This window comes from Papio anubis, chromosome 4 (assembly GCF_008728515.1).
Source record: "Papio anubis isolate 15944 chromosome 4, Panubis1.0, whole genome shotgun sequence".
Classification (NCBI taxonomy): domain Eukaryota; kingdom Metazoa; phylum Chordata; class Mammalia; order Primates; family Cercopithecidae; genus Papio; species Papio anubis.
Window position 1 is genome coordinate 96,401,782 of NC_044979.1, and position 22,714 is coordinate 96,424,495.

Sequence of the window (22,714 nt, forward strand, 5' to 3'; positions counted from 1 at the left end):
GATGCATAAGCTAGTCCGGGGAGTTTGGAAATCTATCTATATGAATCTAAAATTTTCCAACTCACCTAAAGGGCATAGTTTTGTCAGGGAGCAATTTCTTTCTTTTCTTTCTTCCTCCCTCCCTCCCTCTCTCCCTTCCTTCTTTCCTTTTGATGCATCTCGCTCTTGTTGCCAAGGCTGGAGTGCAGTGGCACGATCTCGGCTCACTGCAACCTCCACCTCCGAAGTTCAAGGGATTCTCCTGCCTCAGCCTCCCGAGTAGCTGGGATTACAGGCATGCGCCACCACACCTGGCTGATTTTTGTATTTTTAGTAGAGACGGGGTTTCACCATGTTTGCCAGGCTGGTCTCAGACTCCTGACTTCAGGTGATCTGGCCACCTCAGCCTCCCAAAGTGTTGGGATTACAGGAGTGAGCCACTGCGCCTGGCCTCAGGGAGCAATTTTTGATTGGCAGCTTTGGTTTGCTAAATTATAGACAGTTGCCCTTTTATCTCAAACCATACAATTGTGCTATCATTGAATTTCCTTCTCCCCACCAGTAAATGCCATGGCAAGGTCTAGTACCAAATGATACTTTTTCTTGTGTTATAAAGGTAGCATCTTTTAATACATGTGAATTTGCTATTTATTTTACATGAAATAAAAATAATTTATGTCAAAATTATTATTTATTCTGAGAGCATTATGCTATTTACTGTATTTAAAATAATTATTACTTTAAAAAGTTTAATGTGTTACTAGAAAAATTCAGACAATATGGAAGTGTATAGAGGTTAGAAAATGAAATGATCTCCCCCTGCCCACCACCATTTTCACTGTACAGATTTACAGTATTAGAGGTTGACCGTGATAGTTCACTGTGATGTTTTGGAACAACTTGTTGAAACTGGTTAAAACTGCTTTCAACTTTCTCAAGTTTCCTGTTTTCTTTTTTATTTTATTTTACTTTTATATTTTGAGACAGGGTCTTACTGTCACCCAGGCTGGAGTGCAGTGGCATGATCATGGCTCACCACAGCCTTGACCTCCTGGGCTCAAGCAGCCCTCCCACCTCAGCCTCCCAAGTAGCTGGGACCACAGGCGCATGCTACCATGCCCAGCTAATTTTTGTATTTTTTGTACAGACAGCATTTTGCCAGGTTATCCAGGCTGGTCTTGAACTCCTGGGCTCAAGCGATCTGCCCACCTCATCCTCCCAAAGTGCTGAGATTACAGGTGTGAGCCACTGGGGCCAGTTTCCTACTTCATAGTTGGACTTGGTCTGTAGCATCTTAAAGTGGCCAATTATCAGACTCCTATTAGATAGAAGTGCAAAGTTCTGCCTGGCTGGGAAAAGCTCAAGCCCTTTGGGGAAAATTAAGACCCCAACTTTGAACCATTTGTTCACATTACAGAGCCTTGGAGGCAGCTTGTGGCATTGGAAGGCCACCCTAGGGAAGCAGACTGGCTTTGGTTGCAGTGGAACTTGAGCTTTCACACTCTTTCATAGTGTGACCTTGGGCACCTTAACCCCTCTGACCTTCCGCTTTCTTACTTGGGAAGTGGGGATATTCAAATCCTCATAGGACAGTTGTGGAGTTTAATTACACAAGGAAACACAGCTATACCCTGTTGGAGAAATTCAGTCAAATAGGAGAGACAGAGGGTATCTAAACATCGTGATGCAAGCGAGGTTAATGGCACCAGGGGACTGCACAGCACGCGGTTGTGTAACGGGGCAGAGAGCCTGGGAAGTGATTTCCTTGCAGAATCCTGGCAGAGGAGCGGGAGTTTGCTGGTGGCTGGAAAGGGTGAAAGTATGAGGGCAGAGGTTCAGCCGTGTGGAGCATGCGACGTGTGCGGGAAGCATGGCCAGATCCTGAGATGGTGGAACTCACCAGCTAACTTGGCTCTGGTGCAGGAATCCCATGATAACCAGACTTGAACCACTCCTCCTCCTGGCCTCCTCCCCTTGGCACGACCCAGGCCTTCTGTGTAGAGGGCCTTTTTTCTTTTGCTTTCCTGGCTATCTCACACCATCCTTTAGGCCTCAGCGGAAGTGCCATTTTCTCAGTAAACCCTCTCCACCCCCACTTAGTCCCTCCATTCTTTAAAATTTTGTTTTAAGTTGTAAAAAACACACGACCTAAAATGTACCATCTGGTCCATTTCTAGGTGTACAGTTCAGTGGTGTGAAGGATGCTCACATTGTTGTGCAGTTGATCTCCTGAACTCTTTTCATCTTGCACAACTGAAGCTCTGTACTCACTCAGCTGCCCCCCACCCCCTCTCCCTCCCATACTTGGCAGCCACCCTTCTACTTTCTGTCTCTGAATTTTTTTTTTTTTGAGATGGGGTCTGTCACTCAAGTTGGAGTACAGTAGCACAATCTCAGCTAACTGCAACTTTTGCCTCCCAGGCTCAAGTGATCCTTCTACCTCAGCCTCCTGAGGAGCTGGGACCACGGGCGTGCCACCATACCTGGATAAGTTTTTATTTGTGGTAGAGATGGGGTTTTGCCCTGTTGGCCGGGCTGGTGGTCTTGAACTCCTGACCTCAGGTAGGCGATCTGCTTGCCTTGGCCGACCAAAGTGCTGGGATTACAGGTGTGAGCCACCGCACCCGGCCTTTGCCTCTGAATGTGACTGCCCTTGGTACTTCATACAAGTGGAATCATACGGTGTCTGTCTTTATGTGACTGACTTATTTCATTTGGCCTATGTCCTCCAGGTTTAGCCCTGTTGTGTGTTTTTCCATTCCTATCACACGGCGTCCTTTCCTGTCATTTCCACGTTATAATTAGGAAGTCGCCTCAACAGCTCCAAGCCTGCTGTGTACTCTACCGTGTGTCCCGCTTCCACCCCAGCTCATGGCACGTAGCAGGAGCTCCATGAAGAGTGACCAAACAGAATCTCCAGTTCCAACCCCAGTCTGTCTTTCCAACCTAATCTCCACCAGTCCCCTCTTGACTAGCTTCTTACAGCTGCGGCAATAAATTACCACAAATTTGATATTTGGAACCTCTTACAATTTGGGATGCTGGAAGTCCAAAATCCAGGTGGCAGCAGAGCCGTGCTCCCCTGCAGAGGCCCTAGGGGAGAATCCTGCCTTGCTTCTTCCAGCCCCAGGGGCTCTGTGGCTGGGGGCTGCATCCCTCTCCCTCCTCCGTCTTTGTCTTCGCATGTTCTTCTGTGTGTGTGTCTCCTCTCTTTGTCTTATATGGGCACTTGCCATCAGATTTAGGGTTCACTCCAGTCATTCAGGATGATCTTACCTTGAGATTCTTAACTTAATTATATCTGCAAAGACCCTTTTTTCAAATAAAGTCACATTCACAGGTTCTGTGGATCGGGACATGGACATATCTTTATGGCAGCCACGATTCCACGCGACTGCACCCTCTGAGAACCCTGTCCCCCCGCTGATCTGGCCTGGTCACAATCTCTGGACCATAGGGCACGCTTTTCACCAGGCTCTGTGGGTGGTGGTGTTGCTCCCTTGGAGGTCCTGCTTTTCTTCCTTGAACACTGAGATCCCCTGCTCTCTCCTTCCCTCTCATGTGTCCTCTGACTGCTCTAGGGGAAAGGGACGTTCTTGGAAAGCTTCCTGCTGCTGCCTGGGTGTGGCTCACTCTCCCCTTCCAGAGGCTCTGTGGGGTCTCTCGTCTGTACCTCCACAGGGCCCTGGAGGCAGAGCTTGTGTTCTTGCTTCCCTGTGTTCCCTATGGTGCCAGAAACATGAGTATAGAGACTCTGGGAATACGTGTGGGGGATAATATGGACCTGGAAAGTGGGTTCAGACACATGCTAATATTATCAAAGTGAAGACAAATAGTGGACCTGCAGTCATAGTCGCCCTCAGTTGTAAGAATACATATGTGTGGATATAGGCAGGGGATTTAAATTTGCCTTTTGTTTTTGGCAGGGAGCAGGTGTTAAATCTAATGAGCTTACATACCAAGTGGGTTTAAAGAACAATTGACAACCCCAGAGACATGCAGGGCCTGGTGTCAAACGACAGGCTGGCTGCACTGCTCGGAAGCTCAGAGTCAAGGTCCTGACTTTCTCCCGCTGAGGGCCATGCCATCTCTTGTGTGACCTCTGGAATAATTTAAATGTCACAGGAAGGGTCTGGTCCCAGAAGGTTTGAGCTTCCAGTAAAAGCGTCAGGGCTGCCTCTGGTGGTGGATCTCTCTGGGCGTCTTTTCCAGCCAGCATCCCCCTGCGCATGGCTTCTGCTCCCCAGCATCTCTAGCTTCCTTCCTGATTTGCTAAGGCTCCAGCCTCCGCCTGACTGGCTGGCCTTGCAGTTTGAAGGTCTGTCGTCATCCAGCTGCCTTGGACTTGTTGGGGTCCAGACTCCTCATCCCTGGTGTGGACTGATGTGCACCTTGGTCCTGCCAACAGGAGAGGGCAGCGTGGGAGCAGCAGAGGCTCACGTGTCAGGGACTGTGGGGCGGGGGGCTCTGTCAGGGGATTTGGGTGGGAGGCCATGAGCGGCGGATCCACTCCAGTTTGGAGGTTGCAAATCACCCATTGTGGATATCTTATTTTTCAGATTGATCGTGTCCTGTGCTGAAGATGTTTCCGGAACAACAGAAAGAGGTATGTCATCACAAATCCAAAAATAAATAACCCACATGTTTTGACTCACACGGGTTAGTTCTTCATTCGCGAACTATAAACCCATGGGTTGCTAGAGGAGGTTTCATGAAAGAACAAAGGCCCACCCTCCTGTACCTGCTCCTCCACTCCCACCACTGGTGCCTGCATGGCCTTCATTTTGGGTTCCAGTGACTCAGCTGTGGAGCACATTCCCACCCACAGCTCGTGACTCAGAATTCGCCCAGGCTCTGCCTCCCACCCCTTGCTTGGAGCCGTCTCCATCCAGTCTGCCTTCCTGCTTTTCTACTCCATTGACTCATCCCTGAATTCTCCTCCCTTCAGGTAGCAGCCCAGGGGAATTTCTGCCATTAGTTTCAGGTTTGCCCCACTTGTTGCCTGGGCTTGGTTTCATACAACACAGGCAAGACTGGCCCTTCTGCCTGCAGCCTGGCTTCCCAGGCCTCCATGCTAGCCCCCTGAGCCTCTCCCTGACTGGGAGGAGGGTAGGACAGCCATCATGCCAGCCCCAGCTGATGTCCCTCCTTTGGCAGTACCTGTTGCCCTGCCTGCTGTGGTGCAGTGCACATTATCACTTGGTGAGGCTGATGAAGTGGAGAAGCAGCACAGGGGCCTGTCTAGGGAGTGTGCACACATTTGCACACGAGTCACACATTCACACAGTAACATGGTCCTAGCTCACCGTGCCCAAGTTGAAAGCACGAAACAATTTATTTCAGAGAATCTTTCCAGAAAGTCCTTTGCTAGCTCTCACATCTTTAATTTCAGCCTTATCTTTGGCTTCAGGTTCTTCTCAGCAGTCCAGCCTGCTTGCATCCCTTAACTCTAGGCTGGGCTTCCCGGTTTTCAAAGGCAGTGTTTTGGTTTGTTTTTTAACTTTTAAAAATTGGGCTAGATGGGCATGGTGGCCTGTACCTGTGGTCCTACGTACTCAGGAGGCTGAGGTGGGAGGATCCCTTGAGCCTGGGAGCCAGAGGTTGCAGTGAGCCAAGATCACGCCTCCGCATTTCAGCCCCGGCGACAGAGCAAGACCCTGTCTCAAACCAAAAACCAAAAACCAAAATAATTGTCTGGGCACCGTGACTCACGCCTGTAATCCCAGCACTTTGGGAGGCCAACGTGGTTGGATTACTTGAGGTCAGGAGTTTGAGAGCAGCCTGTCCAACATGGGGAAACCCCATCTCTACTAAAAATACCAAAATTAGCTGGGCGTAGTGGCACGCGTCTGTAGTTCCAGCTACTTGGGAGGCTGAGGCACAAGAATCTCTTGAACCTGGGAGGTGGAGGTTGCAATGAGCTGAGATCATGCCACTGCACTCCAGCCTGGGTGACAAAGCGAGACTCTGTCTCAGAAAAAACACACAAAAAACGAAAAAAGACTGGGCTATAATATGTACAGTAAAATGCATAAAGTGTCCCAATCTTATGTATGTAGCTCAATGGATTTTTGTTTTTTTGTTTTAATAGAGACAGGGTCTCTCCTTGTTGCCTAGATTGGTCTTGAACTTCTGGCTTTAAGTGATCCTCCTGCCTCAGCCTCCCAAAGAGCTGGGATTACAGGCATGAGCCACTGAGCATGGCCTAAATGGATTTTTATATACCTGTGTAACTACCACTCAGATCAAAGTATAGATGTTTCTGGCTCCCCAGAAGGTACCCCGTGCCCCTTTCCAGTCAGTCCCCCTCACTTCCACCCCTAGAGGGACCTTACACAATACCTATACCAGGCATGCTTTTTTCCATCTCATTTTAAGTAATACTGAGACCAAGCTGCTTGCTCCGGGAAATACCCGCCCATGAAGTTAATGAAACTGCAAGGTTAAGGGCATAGTTGCCTCAGGATTGCCCTCGCCTCCAACACCAGTTGCAAGTTTGGGGCTTTCGTGAACCACCTTCAAGTTTAATAATTCACAAGAAAAACTCACAGAACTCAAGAGCTGTTAACCTCACAGATGCTGCTTGTTATAGAGAAAGAACACAAACGAGAACCAGCCAAAGCAAGAGCTGGACGCACGGGCAGTCAGGTGGGGTCCAAGGGCAGAGCTTCTGGTCATCCTCCTGAAGGAGTCACGGGCGGAGTTATCCTCCCAGCACCCATGTGTGACAGTGTGCAGAGTCACTTGGTGTAGCTAGAATGATCGCCTGGCTTCAAATCCATTGCTCTTAGAACAAAGTCAAAACCACCTGCATGTGGTCTCTAGCACTCTGCAGGATCCAAACCTTTCTCCAGACTTCTTTCCTGTGCCCCACATGCCACTCCAGTGCACTTCTTCTTCCTTATTTCAGAGCTTATTTTAGAGCCTTGAATGTTCCATGCACTCTGACCCCCATGGACTTTTACAGATTTTTTTTCCACTGCCTGGAATGATCTTTTCCCCTAGCCTTCATACTGTGTTGACTGGCTGACTTCTCCTTATCCTTCAGGCATCAGCTTAGAAGTCAAGAAGAAGCTTTCTAAACCTTTAACTGTAAAAGATATTTTCATCTAATCACCTCCCAGCAGTATCCTGTAGTCAATGCCAGTTAGGAATAGAGAAGGTTTAGGTCAAGCTTTTCAGTACCTAGTGTCTGGTTGTTTAGTGGAAAGTAATTCAGGTTCCACCTAATCGAATGTGTAAGGACCAAATGCAGTATGACTGATTGTTTTGGAATCTCGACCAAGGGTACACTGAGTATGGAAGCACTTTCCTCTCAGCACCCACTGCAAACATTACTAATTAATATGAGGTTGGCACGTGAATTGAGATTTATTTACCATTCTTGTAACAAGATTCATACAGCCTGGGAGTGACATCTTGGTTCTATCTAAGTGGTAGTACTCACCTTAAATTTTAGTTTTGTTTTTTTCTTTTACACATTTTGGGGGTGAGGAATCAAATGTAGTCTCTCTTGTTAAAACAGCTTTATGACTGTAATAAATCTAGAAAGAGGAGAAAAGGGAGTGAGAATCTCCCTTGTTAGTTAAACATGTTCCATTTGCACAGTGGTTTGAATTCCCAGGAGAGCAGTATCCGAGCTGATGGATCTTCTCCATAAAAAGGCCTTGGCATTGGGCCATTGTGAAATTAAAATGAATTCAGATTCATTCATGCATGCAACTTTAATTTACAATTAAAATATTATGGTTACATATTTTAATAAGAATAATTAGATGGACCCAACTGAATCAACTCTTCTGTTTAATGAGACAGAACCCAGACTCCAAATGGAAAGGCAGGTGGCTGTGACAGGAAACGTATTTCAGACAGTGTCTTTTGTGGAGCTAGGCATTTTTGTTCTTTTTATATTTGAATGTCCAGAGTGAGCTGTTTGATTTTTCTGTACTACTCAGGATGCTTGCCTCAGCCTTGCTGAACTCATCTTGCCGGGTGTATGAGTGAGCATTTGATCCAGCTGCACACAGTCCCTTTCATGGAGTCGGACATTCTTGCCCAAGCACCTGCTCCCTCCTCCATAAGGGCACTGGGCTCTTTCCTTGGCACAGGGCTCAGTTGGTGTAACTAGACTGTTCCTCCCTGTGTGATGTGACCTGAAGTGTGGGCTGAAACAACCCTTTTGAATGTATGTGTGCATGCATGCATATCTCCCCTGCTTTCCTGGATCATGATGGCTGCATTCTACTTTTAGAGATTTATCCCTTTAGGATAAGTGCTTTTCCCCTTCCCAAATGCACATACTTCACACTAGGTATAACAGCAGCTTCTAGACAACTACCCGTTATTGACATTTTAGCGATGATACATCCATCAGTTCTTTGGCAGGGAATATCCTGAGTAGGGCAGGCCGAAGTGGGCCCTGGAGAGTTGCACAAACCATGAGGACTCCACCACTGAGGGAGGAGATGGGGCACTATGGGGAGAGCCAGCAGGGAGGGATGTGTTGCCATTTTGGATGAGCAGCCCCTAAGGTTAATATTAATATGTCCAAGATACGCTTATGCTGACCCATGGGCATATTCTGGACTTGCTCTAGGAAAGCATGTTTTTGATATTGGGAAACTGACTGGAAACCGACTGGGCTGGAACTGATGATATCATTAACAAATAAATAATATTATCTAGGATCCTGTGATGCTGGGTACTTTGATGGGAAGCAACAAGACAGAACATTTTCCCACTCCCCAACACCTAAATTTGTTCCTCTCTCCCTCGTTTCTTCTTTCTCCCTTTTTTCCCCTCCAATCCCCCGCCTCCATTTTTCTCAGTCTCTATTATACTCAGTTATTAAGTGTTCCTATTTGAAAAAATAGTTAGGTTTCTATAAGAGGCAATTTACAGTCTTCTGTAAGCAAAGACAAGCAGCTGGGAATATTGTCTTCACACATACACACCAGGTTTCAGAGAAGGCTGCTATCATTTCTGAGCACTACATTTGTGTTATAGTTACTGTGAGGACTCTGGTATTTTTTTCTGAGCCTGTCCCAGAGAAAGATCTTCCTTCCTTTTTTTTTTTTTTTTTCTTAACTCTTCTTCCAGATTTTAAAATAATTGTTCACTGCAGAACATTTTTGGAAAAGTATACAGGAAAAAATAAAACTTTGAGCTATTTCTTTCTAGTCTTTTTCTATACATATGTATATGTCATTTTTAGAAAATTGAGATCATACAGAATTTATAGTTTAATATCTCACTCTTCCAGCTTAGTGTTCTAACACATTTCAAGAAATACTTCACCAGCTCTGTTTAAATTAGAAGTGTCTTAGAAAAGGAAAGAATTAGTAAACATAAATTCATCTTCACATTTGTTAAGAAATGAAAAAAGAGTAACTTTACAGTGAAGAAATCGGACAAACACTTCCTCAGCCAGGTGATCACTGGTAACACTCACAGTGATGTTATGTTGATAGCATATACCCTGGAAATGATAAAAATGGCATTTTACCTTTTGAAATAGGTAGCTTTCCTTCTGAAAACCTGTAACACCAATCTAATCATGAGACAATCATGAGACAAACATGAAACAAATCCCAATTAGAGACATTCTGCAAAATACCTACCAGGGCTTCTCAAATTGTCAAGGTCATGAAAAATAAGGAACGCCTGAGAAACTGTCACAGCCAAGAGGAGCCCAAGGAAACACAATGACCAAATATAATGTATCTCAGGTGGGATCTTGGAACAGATAAATGACATTAGGTGAAAATTAAATCAACCTTTTTTTTTTTTTTTTGAGAACGAGTCTTGCCCTGTCGCCCAGTCTAGAGTGCAGTGGCGCAATCTGGGCTCCCTGCAAGCTCCGCCTCCCAGGTTCATGCCATTCTCCTGCCTCAGCCTCCTGAGTAGCTGGGACTACAGGCGCCTGCCACCGTGCCCGGCTAATTTTTTGTATTTTTAGTAGAGACGGGGTTTCACTGTGTTAGCCAGAATGGTCATGATCTCCTGACCTCGTGAGGGATCTGCCTGCCTCAACCTCCCAAAGTGCTGGGATTACAGGCGTGAGCCACCGTGCCCAACCAGCAATCTTAATGAAGTATGGACTTCAGTTAATAATAACATGTCAGTGTTGATTAATGAATTGTTACAAATGCAGCATGCTGATATAAAATGTTAATAATAGGGGAACCTGGGTATGGGATGTATAGGACCACTCTGTACTATTTTCATAATTTCTCTATATCTAAAACTGTTTAAAATAAAAGGTTTATATTAAAACAAGTATCATTGACATATATATGCTCACATAAAAAGATTTCTGAAAGACTGTGCAGTGAACAAACCAATAAACAAAATAGTATTTATAAATGTAGGTTACGCTCCCGTTTGTGTTAAAAAATTGCACAAAACTTGGTGTGTTGGTGCATGCATGTAATTCCAGCAACTTGGCCAAGGCGGGAAGATCACTTGAGCCCAGGAGTTCGAGGCTGCAGTGAGCGATCGTGAATAGCCACTGCATTCCACCCTGTGCAACGGAGTGAGACCTCGCCTCTTAAATCCCCGAAACAAAAAAATACACAAGGTAGAGATGATAATATAATGAACCCCCATGTATGTACCAACCAGCTTCAACAGTTTACTAACTCATTATTAACTCATAACCAAGCTGTATCCCCACCCCACCTATTTCCTCTTGCTACCACAGTCAATTATTTGGAAACAAATTCTAGGTATTATATAATTTCATCTGTAAATATTTCAGTATGCATTTCTAACAAATGACCTTTTTAAAAAATGAACCATATTATCACATGTTAAATAATTAAACAATTCCTTCATATCATCAAATATTCAATGTGCAAATTACCTTGATTATTTTGAAAAAAATTATATACTTGGTTATTCTAATTCTCTATTTAATTAGGATTCAGATAAGGACCACACGTTGCATTTGGTTGATACATTGTTTAAAGTCTTTAATTCTCTCTTTTCCCCCTTTTGCAATTTATTTGTGGAAGAAATTGCATCTTTTGCCTTGTAAAGATTTTCACATTCTAGATTTTGCTGATTGCATCCTTGTGGATGCCAATTATTTCTTACTGCAGAAGAGGAGGTTTTTTGTTTTTTGTTTTTTTTCCTGCACTTTTCCTAATGTGTTACAGGATATGAAAAGGTAACTCTCACTGATTTGGGATACTGCTTGTGTAAAGAAACTTGAAACATTGTGAACTATTATAAGTCCTGTAAAAGGCAGGTCTAGCTAAATCTCTCCACAGTTGTTTATCCTGAAGTAATAAAAGCTTTTCAAAAAATCATCATTCAGTACCACCAGAGGATGGTATTTAAACATACTCCATGCTGTAGAGTGGCAAGTAATATCCCTTGTCCTATGTCTCTTATTTGTTACAGCTGTTGTTAGGAAATAAAGGAAGGTTACCTGATATATTCCTTCTGCCTTTCTATTTTGTTATTTGTAAAGAATATAGTATAAGAAATGTGCTAGATTTTAGTTGTGAGATTGTTATATAGGGGTCCTGAATAGCACTCCGGTGATTAACACACTGGTAAATTCTTTTTTTTTTTTTTGAGTCAGAGTCTTGCTCTGTCGGCCAGGCTGGAGTGCCGTGGCACGATCTTGGCTCGCTGCAACCTCCGCCTCCCAGACTCAAGCAATTCTCCTGCCTCAGTCTCCGAAGTAGTTGGGATTACAGGTGTGTGCCACCACACTTGGCTAATTTTTGTATTTTTAGTAGAGACGGTGTTTCACCATGTTGGCCAGGCTCATCTCAAACTCCTGACCTCAGGCAATCCACCTGCCGTGGCCTCCCAAAGTGCTGGGATTACAGGCGTGAGCCATCACACCCAGCCCACACTGGTAAATTCTATAACCATTAGTTCTATGGAAAAGTACCTAGCGCATTGTTGGTATACAATGTATTTTAAGTGAATGAATGAATAGTTTAAATACATGAACATGTAAAACATTACTTTGAAATAGGAAAAAAATATCCTAAGAAGGAAGAACAAACTGAGACAAGTTGGCATTTTTATGGTAGAAAATTCTCATCAAAGCTATGAAAAATTAATATTCACTTAACGCCTAGATGTTCTGCTTTATTAGCTTTCGTCTTGTGTGATCTTTCTGTAATCTAAGTAAATTTTTTTTTTTTTTTTTTTTTTTTGAGACGGAGTCTCACTCTGTCGCCCAGGCTGGACTGCAGTGGCCGGATCTCAGCTCACTGCAAGCTCCGCCTCCCAGGTTTACGCCATTCTCCTGCCTCAGCCTCCCGAGTAGCTGGGACTACAGGCGCCCGCCACCTCGCCCGGCTAGTTTTTTTTTTTTTTGTATTTTTTAGTAGAGACGGGGTTTCACCATGTTAGCCAGGATGGTCTCGATCTCCTGACCTTGTTATCTGCCCGTCTCAGCCTCCTAAAGTGCTGGGATTACAGGCTTGAGCCACCGCACCCAGCCTCTAAGTAAATATTTTTACAGTTAACACCTACTCATCTTTACTGTGCTACAAAGATTCAAACTAAGCTATGATGGAAAATTTTTAAAAACACACCTATCACAATGGCTAAAATAAAAAATAGTGGTAATCCCCCTAGAAACTGTAATAGGTATGTATGATATATCATTGTGGGGTTAATTATATTTCCCTAATGGTTAATGATGTTGAACATCTTTCCTCGTGCTTGTTTGCCATCTGAATGCCCTATTTGGGTGAAATGCCTCTTCATGTCTTTTGCCTGTTTTCTAATTAAATTCTATTTTTTAAATATTAAGTTTTTAGAGTGAGTGAATGAGTGTTTTGAGACAGGGTCTCTCTTGCTGAGGCTGGAGTGCAGTGGCGCAATCTCAGCTCACTGCAACCTCCCACCCATCTGCCAGGGTCAAGCAATCCTCCCACCTCAACTTCCTGAGTAACTGGGACTACAGGTGTGAGCCAGTACACTCAGCTAATTTTTAAATAATTTTTAAATGTTTCATAGAGATGGGGTTTCACCATGTCGCCCAGGCTGGTCTTGAACTCCTGAGCTCAGGTGATCCTCCCACCTTGGCCTCCCAAAGTGCTGGGATTACAGGAGAGAGCCACCTCGCCTGTCTGAGAGTTTTTTTTTTTTTTTAGTGTATTCTAGATGCAAGTCCTTTATGGGATGTGTAATCTGCAAATATTTCTTCAGTCTGTAATTTGCTCTTTTAACGTTTTTCACAGTGTCTTTTGCAGAGCAAAGATTTTTAGCTTGGTGAAGCCTAATTGATCACTTTTTCCTTATGTGAATTGCCCTTTTGAGATCAAGTCTAAGAACTCTTCTCCTGGTCCTAGGCTGCAAGATTTTTTTTTTTTTTTTTTAAGATGGATTCTCGCTCTGTTGCCCAGGCTGGAGTGCAGTGGCGTGATTTCGGCTCACTGCAAGCTCCGCCTCCCAGGTTCACGCCATTCTCCTGCCTCAGCCTCCCGAGTAGCTGGGACTACACGCCTGGCTAATTTTTTTGTATTTTTTAGTAGAGATGGGGCATGACTGTGTTAGCCAGGATGGTCTCGATCTACTGACCTCATGATCCACCCGCCTCGGCCTCCCAAAGTGCTGGGATTACAGGCATCAGCCACTGTGCCTGGCCTGATGTTTTTTTTTTTTTTTCTAAAAGTTTTTCTAAAAGTTTTCTCTGATGTTTTATGTTTGACATTTACATCTGTGGTTTGGTTAGTGTTGATTTTTGTATGAGGTGCAAGCTTTAGGTTGAGGTTCATCTCTTGGCCTATGGATGTCCAGTTGTTCCATAACCATTTCTTGAGAGGCTTTTCCTTCTCCTTTGAATTGTTTTTGCACCTTTGTCAAAAATCAGGTGGGCATATTTGTGTAGGTCTCTCTCTGGGTTTTCTGTTCTCTTTCATTGATCTACTGTGTCTGTCCCTCTCTAGGACTCCATTGTCTTGCTACTGTAGCCTTAACATTGGGAAGAAGGCTTCCTCCCACTTTATTCTTTTTCAAAAAATTCTTGGCTATTCTAAGACATTTCCCTTTCCATATAAATTTTAGAATAAGCCCATTTATGTCTTCAAAAAAAATCTTGCTGATATTTTTTATAGGAATTGTGTTAAACCTACAGATCAATTTTGGGCAAATTTATCTCTTAATTATGTTGGGTCTTCCAATTTGTGAACATAGTATGTCTCTTTGATTCCTTTCAATAGCATCTTACGATTTTCAGCATAGAGGACCTCTGTCTTTTAAAAGATCTTACTTGTAAATCAGTTGGTTAATTCCGAAACATTTAATATGCACTTAGTACGTGCCAGTACCGTGCTTGGTGCTAGAAATACAAAAATGAAATACAAAGCTTTAAGAAGCCAGAAGGACAGAGTTTGAGAAGAGCATGTTGTCTGAACTGGTATTTTAGCTAATAAAAGTAGAAAAAACTTCCCCCTCCAAAACAATACAATTACAGTGAAATTGGAAATTGCCTAATATTTGTTATTACTAAAAGAATCACTAGATGGAACATGTTTTAGAGTACAGTCTTTGGAAGAAGGCAGATGTGAGTTTGCAACTTAGCTCAGACTGGTCATTTGACTTTGGGCCAGTTGCTTAAGCTTTAGAATCCTCATATAAAAAATCTGTAGAGTAGGATGAGAATATACTGAGCTCTGAGGGTTGTTGTAAAGATTGAAGAAAACATTTGTGAAACAGTACAAAGCACGCCACATGTCGAGTGCCCTGGTACAATACAATACAGTTATTGTTATTATTAGTTTCATCTCACATAAGGGCTAAGGGAAAAAAAAGACAGGGTAGAAGTGGATAATGGTCAAACCTGGGGTGTGGGGATGGGGGAAAAACAGGGAAATTGAAATCAAAGGGTGATTATTATAGGATAACACAGGAATTAGATCTTCAAAGAGTCTAGGAGTCTGTCTTTCTTTAGAAGTCTGTTTTCACATGGAGAACAGTAGGGACAGTTAGTCTAAATTTTTAATTCCACTCTGCCTGGCTTTTTCCTACTACATATAGTCGTTAGGCCCAAGAAGTCATTAAAGTGTTTAATAAGGTTATTAAATTGACTAACTGCAGCTGCTGAAGCAATTTTCCTAGGAAATCCATATGATTCTAGGTAAGGGGCTGTGGAACTGTCCTCTGTGGCTGACAGCCTGTCAACATTCCTTTGAAGGATGGCGGGCAATGTCATGAGGGATGCGTCTAATTAAGAGATTAGAGGTGAACCTTGGCTTCCTGGGTGTGCTATTTGTAGCTGAGAGTATGGGGAAACTTAACTAATTCCTACTAATTGCAGAGTGGGGGAGGAGGAGACCCATGTGAATTATAGAATATTTTAAAATAAATGTACTTTTATTACTTTCGAGTACATATTTTAGCTCCAACTAGGCTAACAAATTGTTGCCTGGTACAAGTCTTAGGGGACTAAGTTATTGAAGCTATCAGAAGGATTTTCAATTATTTCTATGTAAATAGGTGCTTCTGGGTTCTTTAGGGTGCTAGAAAACAGTTTGTTCTACCAGATCTTAAACATTGCTCTTGTATCCTTATGCTGTTAATTGGCACATCCTTAGAGGAAGGGGTTTGTTAAATAAAATAAACTTTAGACCAGCTGCTAAATAACTTACCATTAATTCATGGAGCCCAAGAATCCAAGTAGATGAGGTTTTAATTTCAAGTGAAGTTTGATTTTCCTTTCCTGAAAGCAGTTTGTTTATTCCTGCAGGCATTTATTTATTCATTAAATGATACTAATGGAATGCATTGGATGTATCAGGCATTCAAGTCTTACAAGACAGCCTAAGCTGCCCTACAGGAGCTTAGCACCTGCTAGAGGAGGCCTACAGGTAATTACAATACAGCACAGTAGGACATGGTGAGTAGGGACTATGCCCAAGGCAATCCCAGAGACGTTAGGGGCTCAGAGGAGGGTCAAATAAGTCAGACTGGGTGAGTCCGAGAAGGGTTCCCAGAAAAAGTGGGAACCAAGTTGCATTTGAAGAATGAATTGGAGTTGGCAAAAAACAGTAGAAGAAAAGAGAAGATTAAAAAAAAAGAGAGAGAGAAGATTAAAAAAAAAAAAAGAGAAGATTTAAAAAAAAAAAAAAAAAAAAAAGGGCAGTAGGGTGGCCTAGCAGTCCAGGCAGAGAGAACAGCTTGGTCGAAGGCTGAAAGTGTGAAGTGGCATGTTGCTTAGGGGGACCTATGCTTAGCCTTTGAAAATAAGCAGAGTGAAAATCAATAAAGGCTGTATTGTGCTAGTTTAGGAGTTTGAACTTGAAGGTTATGGGGCAGCCTTTGAAGTATTTTCAGCAGGAAAGCAACATCATCAGATACGTGTTTTGAAGCCATTCTTGTCTTCATGTGGGGAATGCACTGAATATGGGCCCAGATATAAATTAGCAGTTCTTGCATTAATGTTGGGCTAGAGGTCCTTAAACCAAGGCAGTAGCAGAGGGAATAGTTGTGAGTGGTTCCAAGGAGAATGACTCTGAAGGACTTGGTCTGTGTAGATTTGGGGAATGAGTCAAACAGAGGGGTCTGGGAGAACTGGATTTCTAGCTGGGGTTGGTGGGAGATGCTCTTCACTGAGAAGGGAAGCAGGATGATGTGGGAAGGGTATGGGCACGGCGTGCTCAAGGGACTTCTAGGTGGATCAAGCTAGAGGCTGGATCCATGGGAGAGGTGCCTGGACTGGGATGGAGCTTTGGGTGGGGACCATCAGCCCATGCGAGGGGGTTGAATGTGTTTGGATGAGGTCACCCTAGAATTGCAATAGTGTGCAGAGAACAACGGCCTGGGATGGCACTCAGGCACAGAAACATTTCAGGGAGCAGAGAAGAAGTTTGTCATCCACAAGAGAATAGTGATATTTAGCACTCCAAGTTAAGTATTTTCAGGATTGAAAAAATATGTGGAGTCTTAGTGCTGCAATGAATTTTGAGTGTACATTTAAAGTTTTAAGAGACACACCCGCATACACAGTGACAAGAGATGGAGGTGAAAAGCATAGACCAAGAGCAAAGTATCTGGATTTTTGCTTCTGTTTCCATCCCTGGGCAGAATCTGCTTTATCACACTGTGATTAGGGAATATTATGGATACTTTGGTTTAAAAATGGTCTTTTAGTCCCTCTTGTAATTTAGAATATGCTTTTAAGAAATGATGGTTGTCTCTTAATGCACATAAAAAAAAAAAAAAAGAAATAGAGAAGAAGAAATAATGGCCAGGGCACAGTGGCTCATACCTATAATCCCAGCACTTTGGGAGGCTGAGGCAGGAGTGTTGCTTGAGCCTAGGAGTTTGGAATCAGCCTGGGCAACATAACGAGACCCTGTCTCTACAAAAATTTAAAAAATTAGCTGGGCATAGTGGCACCCGCCTATAGTCCAGCTACTGGGGGTGAGATTGGCTAAGGTAGGAGGATCATTTTAGCCCTGGAGCTTGAGGCTGCAATGAGCCAAGATCGTACCACTGCACTCCAGTCTGGGTGACAGAGTGAGACCCTATCTCAAAAATGAGAAAAAAGAAAAGAAATAATGGCCAAAGAGCATCACTATAGGGTTATCTTGTTCTTTTTTTTTTTTTTTTTTGAGACGGAGTCTTGCTCTGTCGCCAGGCTGGAGTGCAGTGACGCAATCTCGATTCACTGCAACCTCCGCATCCTGGGTTCAAGTGATTCTCCTGCCCCAGCCTCATGAGTAGCTGGGACTACAGGCACGCGCCACCACACCCAGCTAATTTTAGTAGTTTTAGTAGAGATGAGGTTTCACCATGTTGGCCAGGATGGTCTCAATCAACCTTGTGATCCGCCCACCTTGGCCTCCCAAAGTGTTAGGATTACAGGCGTGAGCCACTGCGCCCGGCCTATTGTTTTAAATTTTACCCCATGTTTTCTATTCTTATTATCTTTATAAAAGAACAAAATTATCTACTGTATATGACTTTTAATATCCCTAATTTCTATGTATAACACAAAGATTATGAAGATGAAATGATTTAATGTAGGGGAAATGTATTTTAAAAATAGAAAAGTATTATGTAAAAGAAGGTGTTCCTCTTTCTGTTAATAAGTTGTTATTGCTTATTCTCATGTGGCTGGGATGTATGCACAAAGTCAACTTCAACCCTCTTTGCTTACTTTTCCCATGACCTTTAGTATCCTTTCTTTTTCTTCTTTTGAGACAGGGTCTTGCTCTTTTGCCCAGACTGGGGTGCAGGGGCACAATCAAGGCTCACTGCAGCCTTGACCTCCTAGGCTCAAGTGATCCACCCTCCTCAGCCTCCTGAGTAGCTGGGACCACAGGCGTGCACCAGCGTGCCTGACTAATTTTGTATTTTTTGTAGAGATGGGGTTTCGCCATGTTGCCCAGGCTGGTCTCAAACTCCTGGGCTCAAGAGATCCTTCCAAAGTGCTGGGATTACAGGTGTGAGCTGCCATGCTTGGCCTGGTGCCCTTTCTTATTTGTGTCCTAATAAGCAACTTACCCAGAAGGGCCCATTGTTTCAATTTGGAGAGATGAAGAAAGTAAGAAATGATCACTTTTTAAATTCGAAAAAAACCTGGACCAATTTTTTATGATTAAAAATTAAAAGTCAGTTTTACAGTATACTTTGTCTTCAGATAACCAGTAAAACTATCCAGAAGTGCTCCCACTTCAGTTTTGCATTATTTAAAAAATTCCATTATGTGGCAAAAGTGTTTTCTGGATTTGCTCGTGGTGCCTGATTCATTAACTTTACTTCTTGTTTTTTAAAGTATTACAAGTACCACATTGGTTAAAGCTCATTTCAGTTTTGTTTTAGTGCAGTCATTTGCTCAGTTCTTTCCAGTCCTACTTGCACTTCTGAAGGATAATTCTTTGTTTATGATGCCATTACAGGAATTTGTAAGTGTCTGGGTTCGAGATCCTAGGATTCAGAAGGAGGACTTCTGGCATTCTTACATTGACTATGAGATATGTATTCATGTAAGTATGAAGTCAGTAGAAATAGTAATTTTGAGGGACTTTTATGGGATACATTTTATGGGATAAAGTTGATACTTGTAAAAGTTTTTCTGATTCAAAAAACTGAATTTGAATGATTACAATTAATGCTTTTATCTTACATGAACTAGTAAGATGGTTCCTAAAGTTGAAAAATTACTTATTTGAATCCCTTATTGTTCCTTTGTTAATATTAATATTTTAATGTTTATTGCCTTCACATACGAAGATGCGCATGCATCTAAAATGCACGGGTAAAGAGTACTTATAGCTCATTAATGGCACTTCTTATGATCTGCTATAGCATATTTCTGAATCATATGATGCCTGATAACCTTCAAGTTTGAGAGGATATAGAGTTCTTTGGAAAAAGAGATGTGTGGTGTTTTATATATAGAATCAGAAGGTGGGAAATGGATATGTGCAATTATTGTGATTAATTTGTCTAGAATCTGAGTAATTAATGTAACTAGAAATGATGTGCCTTGCGTGGATCCTACTGTGTTACAATCTCTTGAACAGTGTTGTGTGGTGTGTGGCCTTCTGTGACCATCTTAAATAAGGGTACGTAAACTTTTTCTGTAAAGGTAGTAAATATCTTCAGTTTGTGGGCCATACAGTTTCTATCGAGACTACTTATTTCTGCTGTTGCAGGTGAAAAGCAGCCACAGACATTGCATAAATGAATGAGCATAATTGTATTCCAATAAAACTTTATGTGCAAAGACAGGTCTCAGACTAGATTTGGCCCTCAGGCTATAGTTTATTGGCCCCAGTTTTGAGGACAATACTTTTTGCCTCTAAATCAGATGCATATCAGATGCAAACTAAATTAGTTCAATTGGGGAGCATAGAAGCTGACCCAGATTGTATCCGTGACTTCATAGCACAAGTGAAGTAAAATGTAACCATTATTTAATCTTCCCATTATAAATAGCTCACTTGGTATATTGGACACCCAAACACCAGCCATAGAACTTTTCTTTTTTTAAATTCTCCTTTCTTCCCTTTTTTCTCTGAAGTTTCCCCAACTTCAAAAAATAAAAGAAAAACCCAGAATTGCTTTTTTGATTGTGTTGTAAAGCCATTCCAGGATACGCCATGGATTTTGATTCTGTTTTGGTTTTATTCATAAGCTCACACTGGAGTTGCATTCTGTGTGGAAAATTATGACTATATAAGAATAAGCATTTGAAGTAAAATGAAATATTTTTAGTTGCCTTCTAACTTTCTCCAAAAAAATTGTGCGTCCTTATCACGCACTTCATGATAGGCATGAAATTTAATTATTCCCAGGAGTGAATGGAAGTATAGATTTTTCTCTGCTCTATAAATAGCCTGATGTAAATTCAGAAATCTCCATCTGGAGCCAGAAATGATGGGTTCCACAAATAGTATTTGATGGTGTCCTGGCACTTCTCTGAAACGCTAATAAATTGACAATGGCTAAGCCTTGGCTTGGTGGACAGCAAAAACAAGCAAATAGATTTAGAGGAACTTAATCAGTTAGTGATCTCAGTATCCTCTAATCTTGAAGAGACTTCCACCTGTCATACAATTAAAAGTGGAGGGCAGAGCCAGGGAGTTCTGGTTGGCTTCTCTTAGTTGTTAACCCATAGAGCTTTGAGGTAGAGAAGCTGGTCTTACAACTTGTTTAAATTAACCTCAAGGAAGATGATGTCACGCAACTCTGGGATCTTAACGTTTACTTGGAATTTTAAACTAGTAGACCCTAGAGCTGGGTAGCCATCGCAAATACTCCCCTGAACCTGCCCTGCAAATGAAGGACTTACGGGTGGACCTCAGTCTGGTGTAGGTCCAGGTGGATTTTTAGATATTGACAGCCCTGGTGGTTGTGAGCAGAGAAATTAAAGGGAGTTTAAATGGACCCAGCCTGTGTCTGAGATGTCAGGAATCCCTATAGTGGTCAGGGGTTCTTTAGGGAGAGGGTACTGGGAAGATACCTGCTCAAGCCTCATTAGGGCACTAGTTCTGGTATAACATGGTCTACAAACCTAGTCCCCAAAGAGCACATTAGAGTGACGCCCTGGTGTGCTCTAAGTCCACCCACAGAATGTTATTTGCCACAAACTCCTTCCAGCGGGTTTTGCTGCCATATCGTTAAAGATAATGGGATTTAGACCAGTGGCTACCTTGGAGGTGAGCCTCTTAACCTGTCTACATTCTGAAGTTTTCTGAACTTTACAAAGTGTAAGAATACCAGGAACCATGTCATATATTTCATGAGAACAGTTTAAGAGCTAATGCACATAATTACTTAGATTTCCCAAGGAAAACAATCACTGGGCATATGAAGTGGTAGAATAACAATTTTTGAAATAGTACTCATCTTGGGGGTAAAAAATTGTTTCTCATTTAGATTAGAAAATCGGATTTTGAAATACAGAGAATAGAGATACTCATATTTTCAAAAACCAGGAGAAACAAATATTTTGCTAGGTTTTACTCAAAGGAGAATATTTACTCTCGTCTTACATTTACCCAAAGGAGAAGCATTGTGGCTGAGCTTAGCATGGGGACGCCATTGGTGGCTTTTTCCAAGTCTGCCTTAGGGTATCTGGAAGGAAAACAACACTTAGTAACTAATGGTAATATTAATAGACAACATTGGCCAAGTGCTTATTATCAATCCTCACAACCACCCTATGAATTAGAGATGTACTAGTTCATCCCATTTTAGCACTCAGGAAACTGAAGTTTGAGTGACTTGCCCTGTAGCAGAACCAGGACTGGAAATCCGGTCGGCCTGTCCTCCATGCCAGATGCTTATCCCCCACGCACTACAGCCGTTCTCTGGCTTGGATGGACATACTCTGTCTCACATACAGTAGAGAAGGGAAGGCTGTTCTCTAGTTTAAAAGTGATTTCAGGATTCCTGGTGATTTGTGTGATCTGCAGGGTGGCCATGTCAAGGAGATGAAGATTTCTGCAATGTCTCATAAAGGGTCGTGAGGAGGTGTCTCTAAGCCCCAGAGGCTCCTCCAGCTTACGTGGATGGTGGTAAAATGCAACGGATGAACCGGAGCTCCTACCTGTCATTTATATGTTAGGATTTATTTTTTATTATTTATTCTTGAAAGCAGTGCTCATAGGTGAGTAGGAGGCTCCTTCAGGATGCAGGCAGTGGCCAGGTCATACCTCGCCCTGGGGCAACACTGCTTATTTCCATCATCCCGGCTGTCTTCACGACTGTTATCTTCCTGGGTTATATGCAAGATTTCAGAGTACTGGCATAAATATAAATATATGTTTCGTGGTTTAAATCCTATTTAGAATGAATATTGGGATCATATTGTGAATTATAGATACAAGAAATGCATTTTTTTTTCCTCAGGTGAGACTCATTTTTCTACTTTTTCTGTACAGACTAATAGCATGTGTTTTACAATGAAAACATCCTGTGTACGAAGAAGATACAGAGAATTCGTGTGGCTGAGGCAAAGACTCCAAAGTAATGCGTTGCTGGTGTAAGTGATTTAGAGTATATTGAGGAGACTTTGTCATTATATTGAATATTTGAAATTGATGTTCATTAAGATATATAAGATATGAAGGATTTTTATAGGCTTTTGCCTTGATTACAAGATGTATGTTTAGTTTTTTAGCTACTGCATCTGAATTTAAAATTTATCACTTAAATTTTACCAACTTTGATAGGTATAGGCCATGAAAGGCCTCAGAAATGTTTAAAGACAGGTTTTTCTTTAAACTGACTTCCGCATATTCTTATT

General features: G+C 42.5%; 1 protein-coding gene across 3 annotated transcripts in view; it reads left to right on the top strand.

Annotated features, from left to right (window-relative positions):
* SNX10 (sorting nexin 10) overlaps positions 1-22,714 on the top strand; it is an 84,159-nt gene that overhangs the window by 51,946 nt on the left and 9,499 nt on the right. For 2 of the 3 annotated variants that reach the window (XM_009203198.4, XM_031665329.1), the window contains exons 2-4: positions 4,539-4,585; positions 18,858-18,944; positions 22,350-22,450. In XM_009203198.4, coding sequence (XP_009201462.1) covers positions 4,562-4,585; positions 18,858-18,944; positions 22,350-22,450 — 212 coding nt within the window. In that variant the 5' untranslated portion in view covers positions 4,539-4,561. Of the gene's footprint in view, positions 1-4,538; positions 4,586-15,700; positions 15,822-18,857; positions 18,945-22,349; positions 22,451-22,714 lie in introns of all 3 variants that reach the window. The other variant, XM_009203197.4, reaches the window with a different exon arrangement.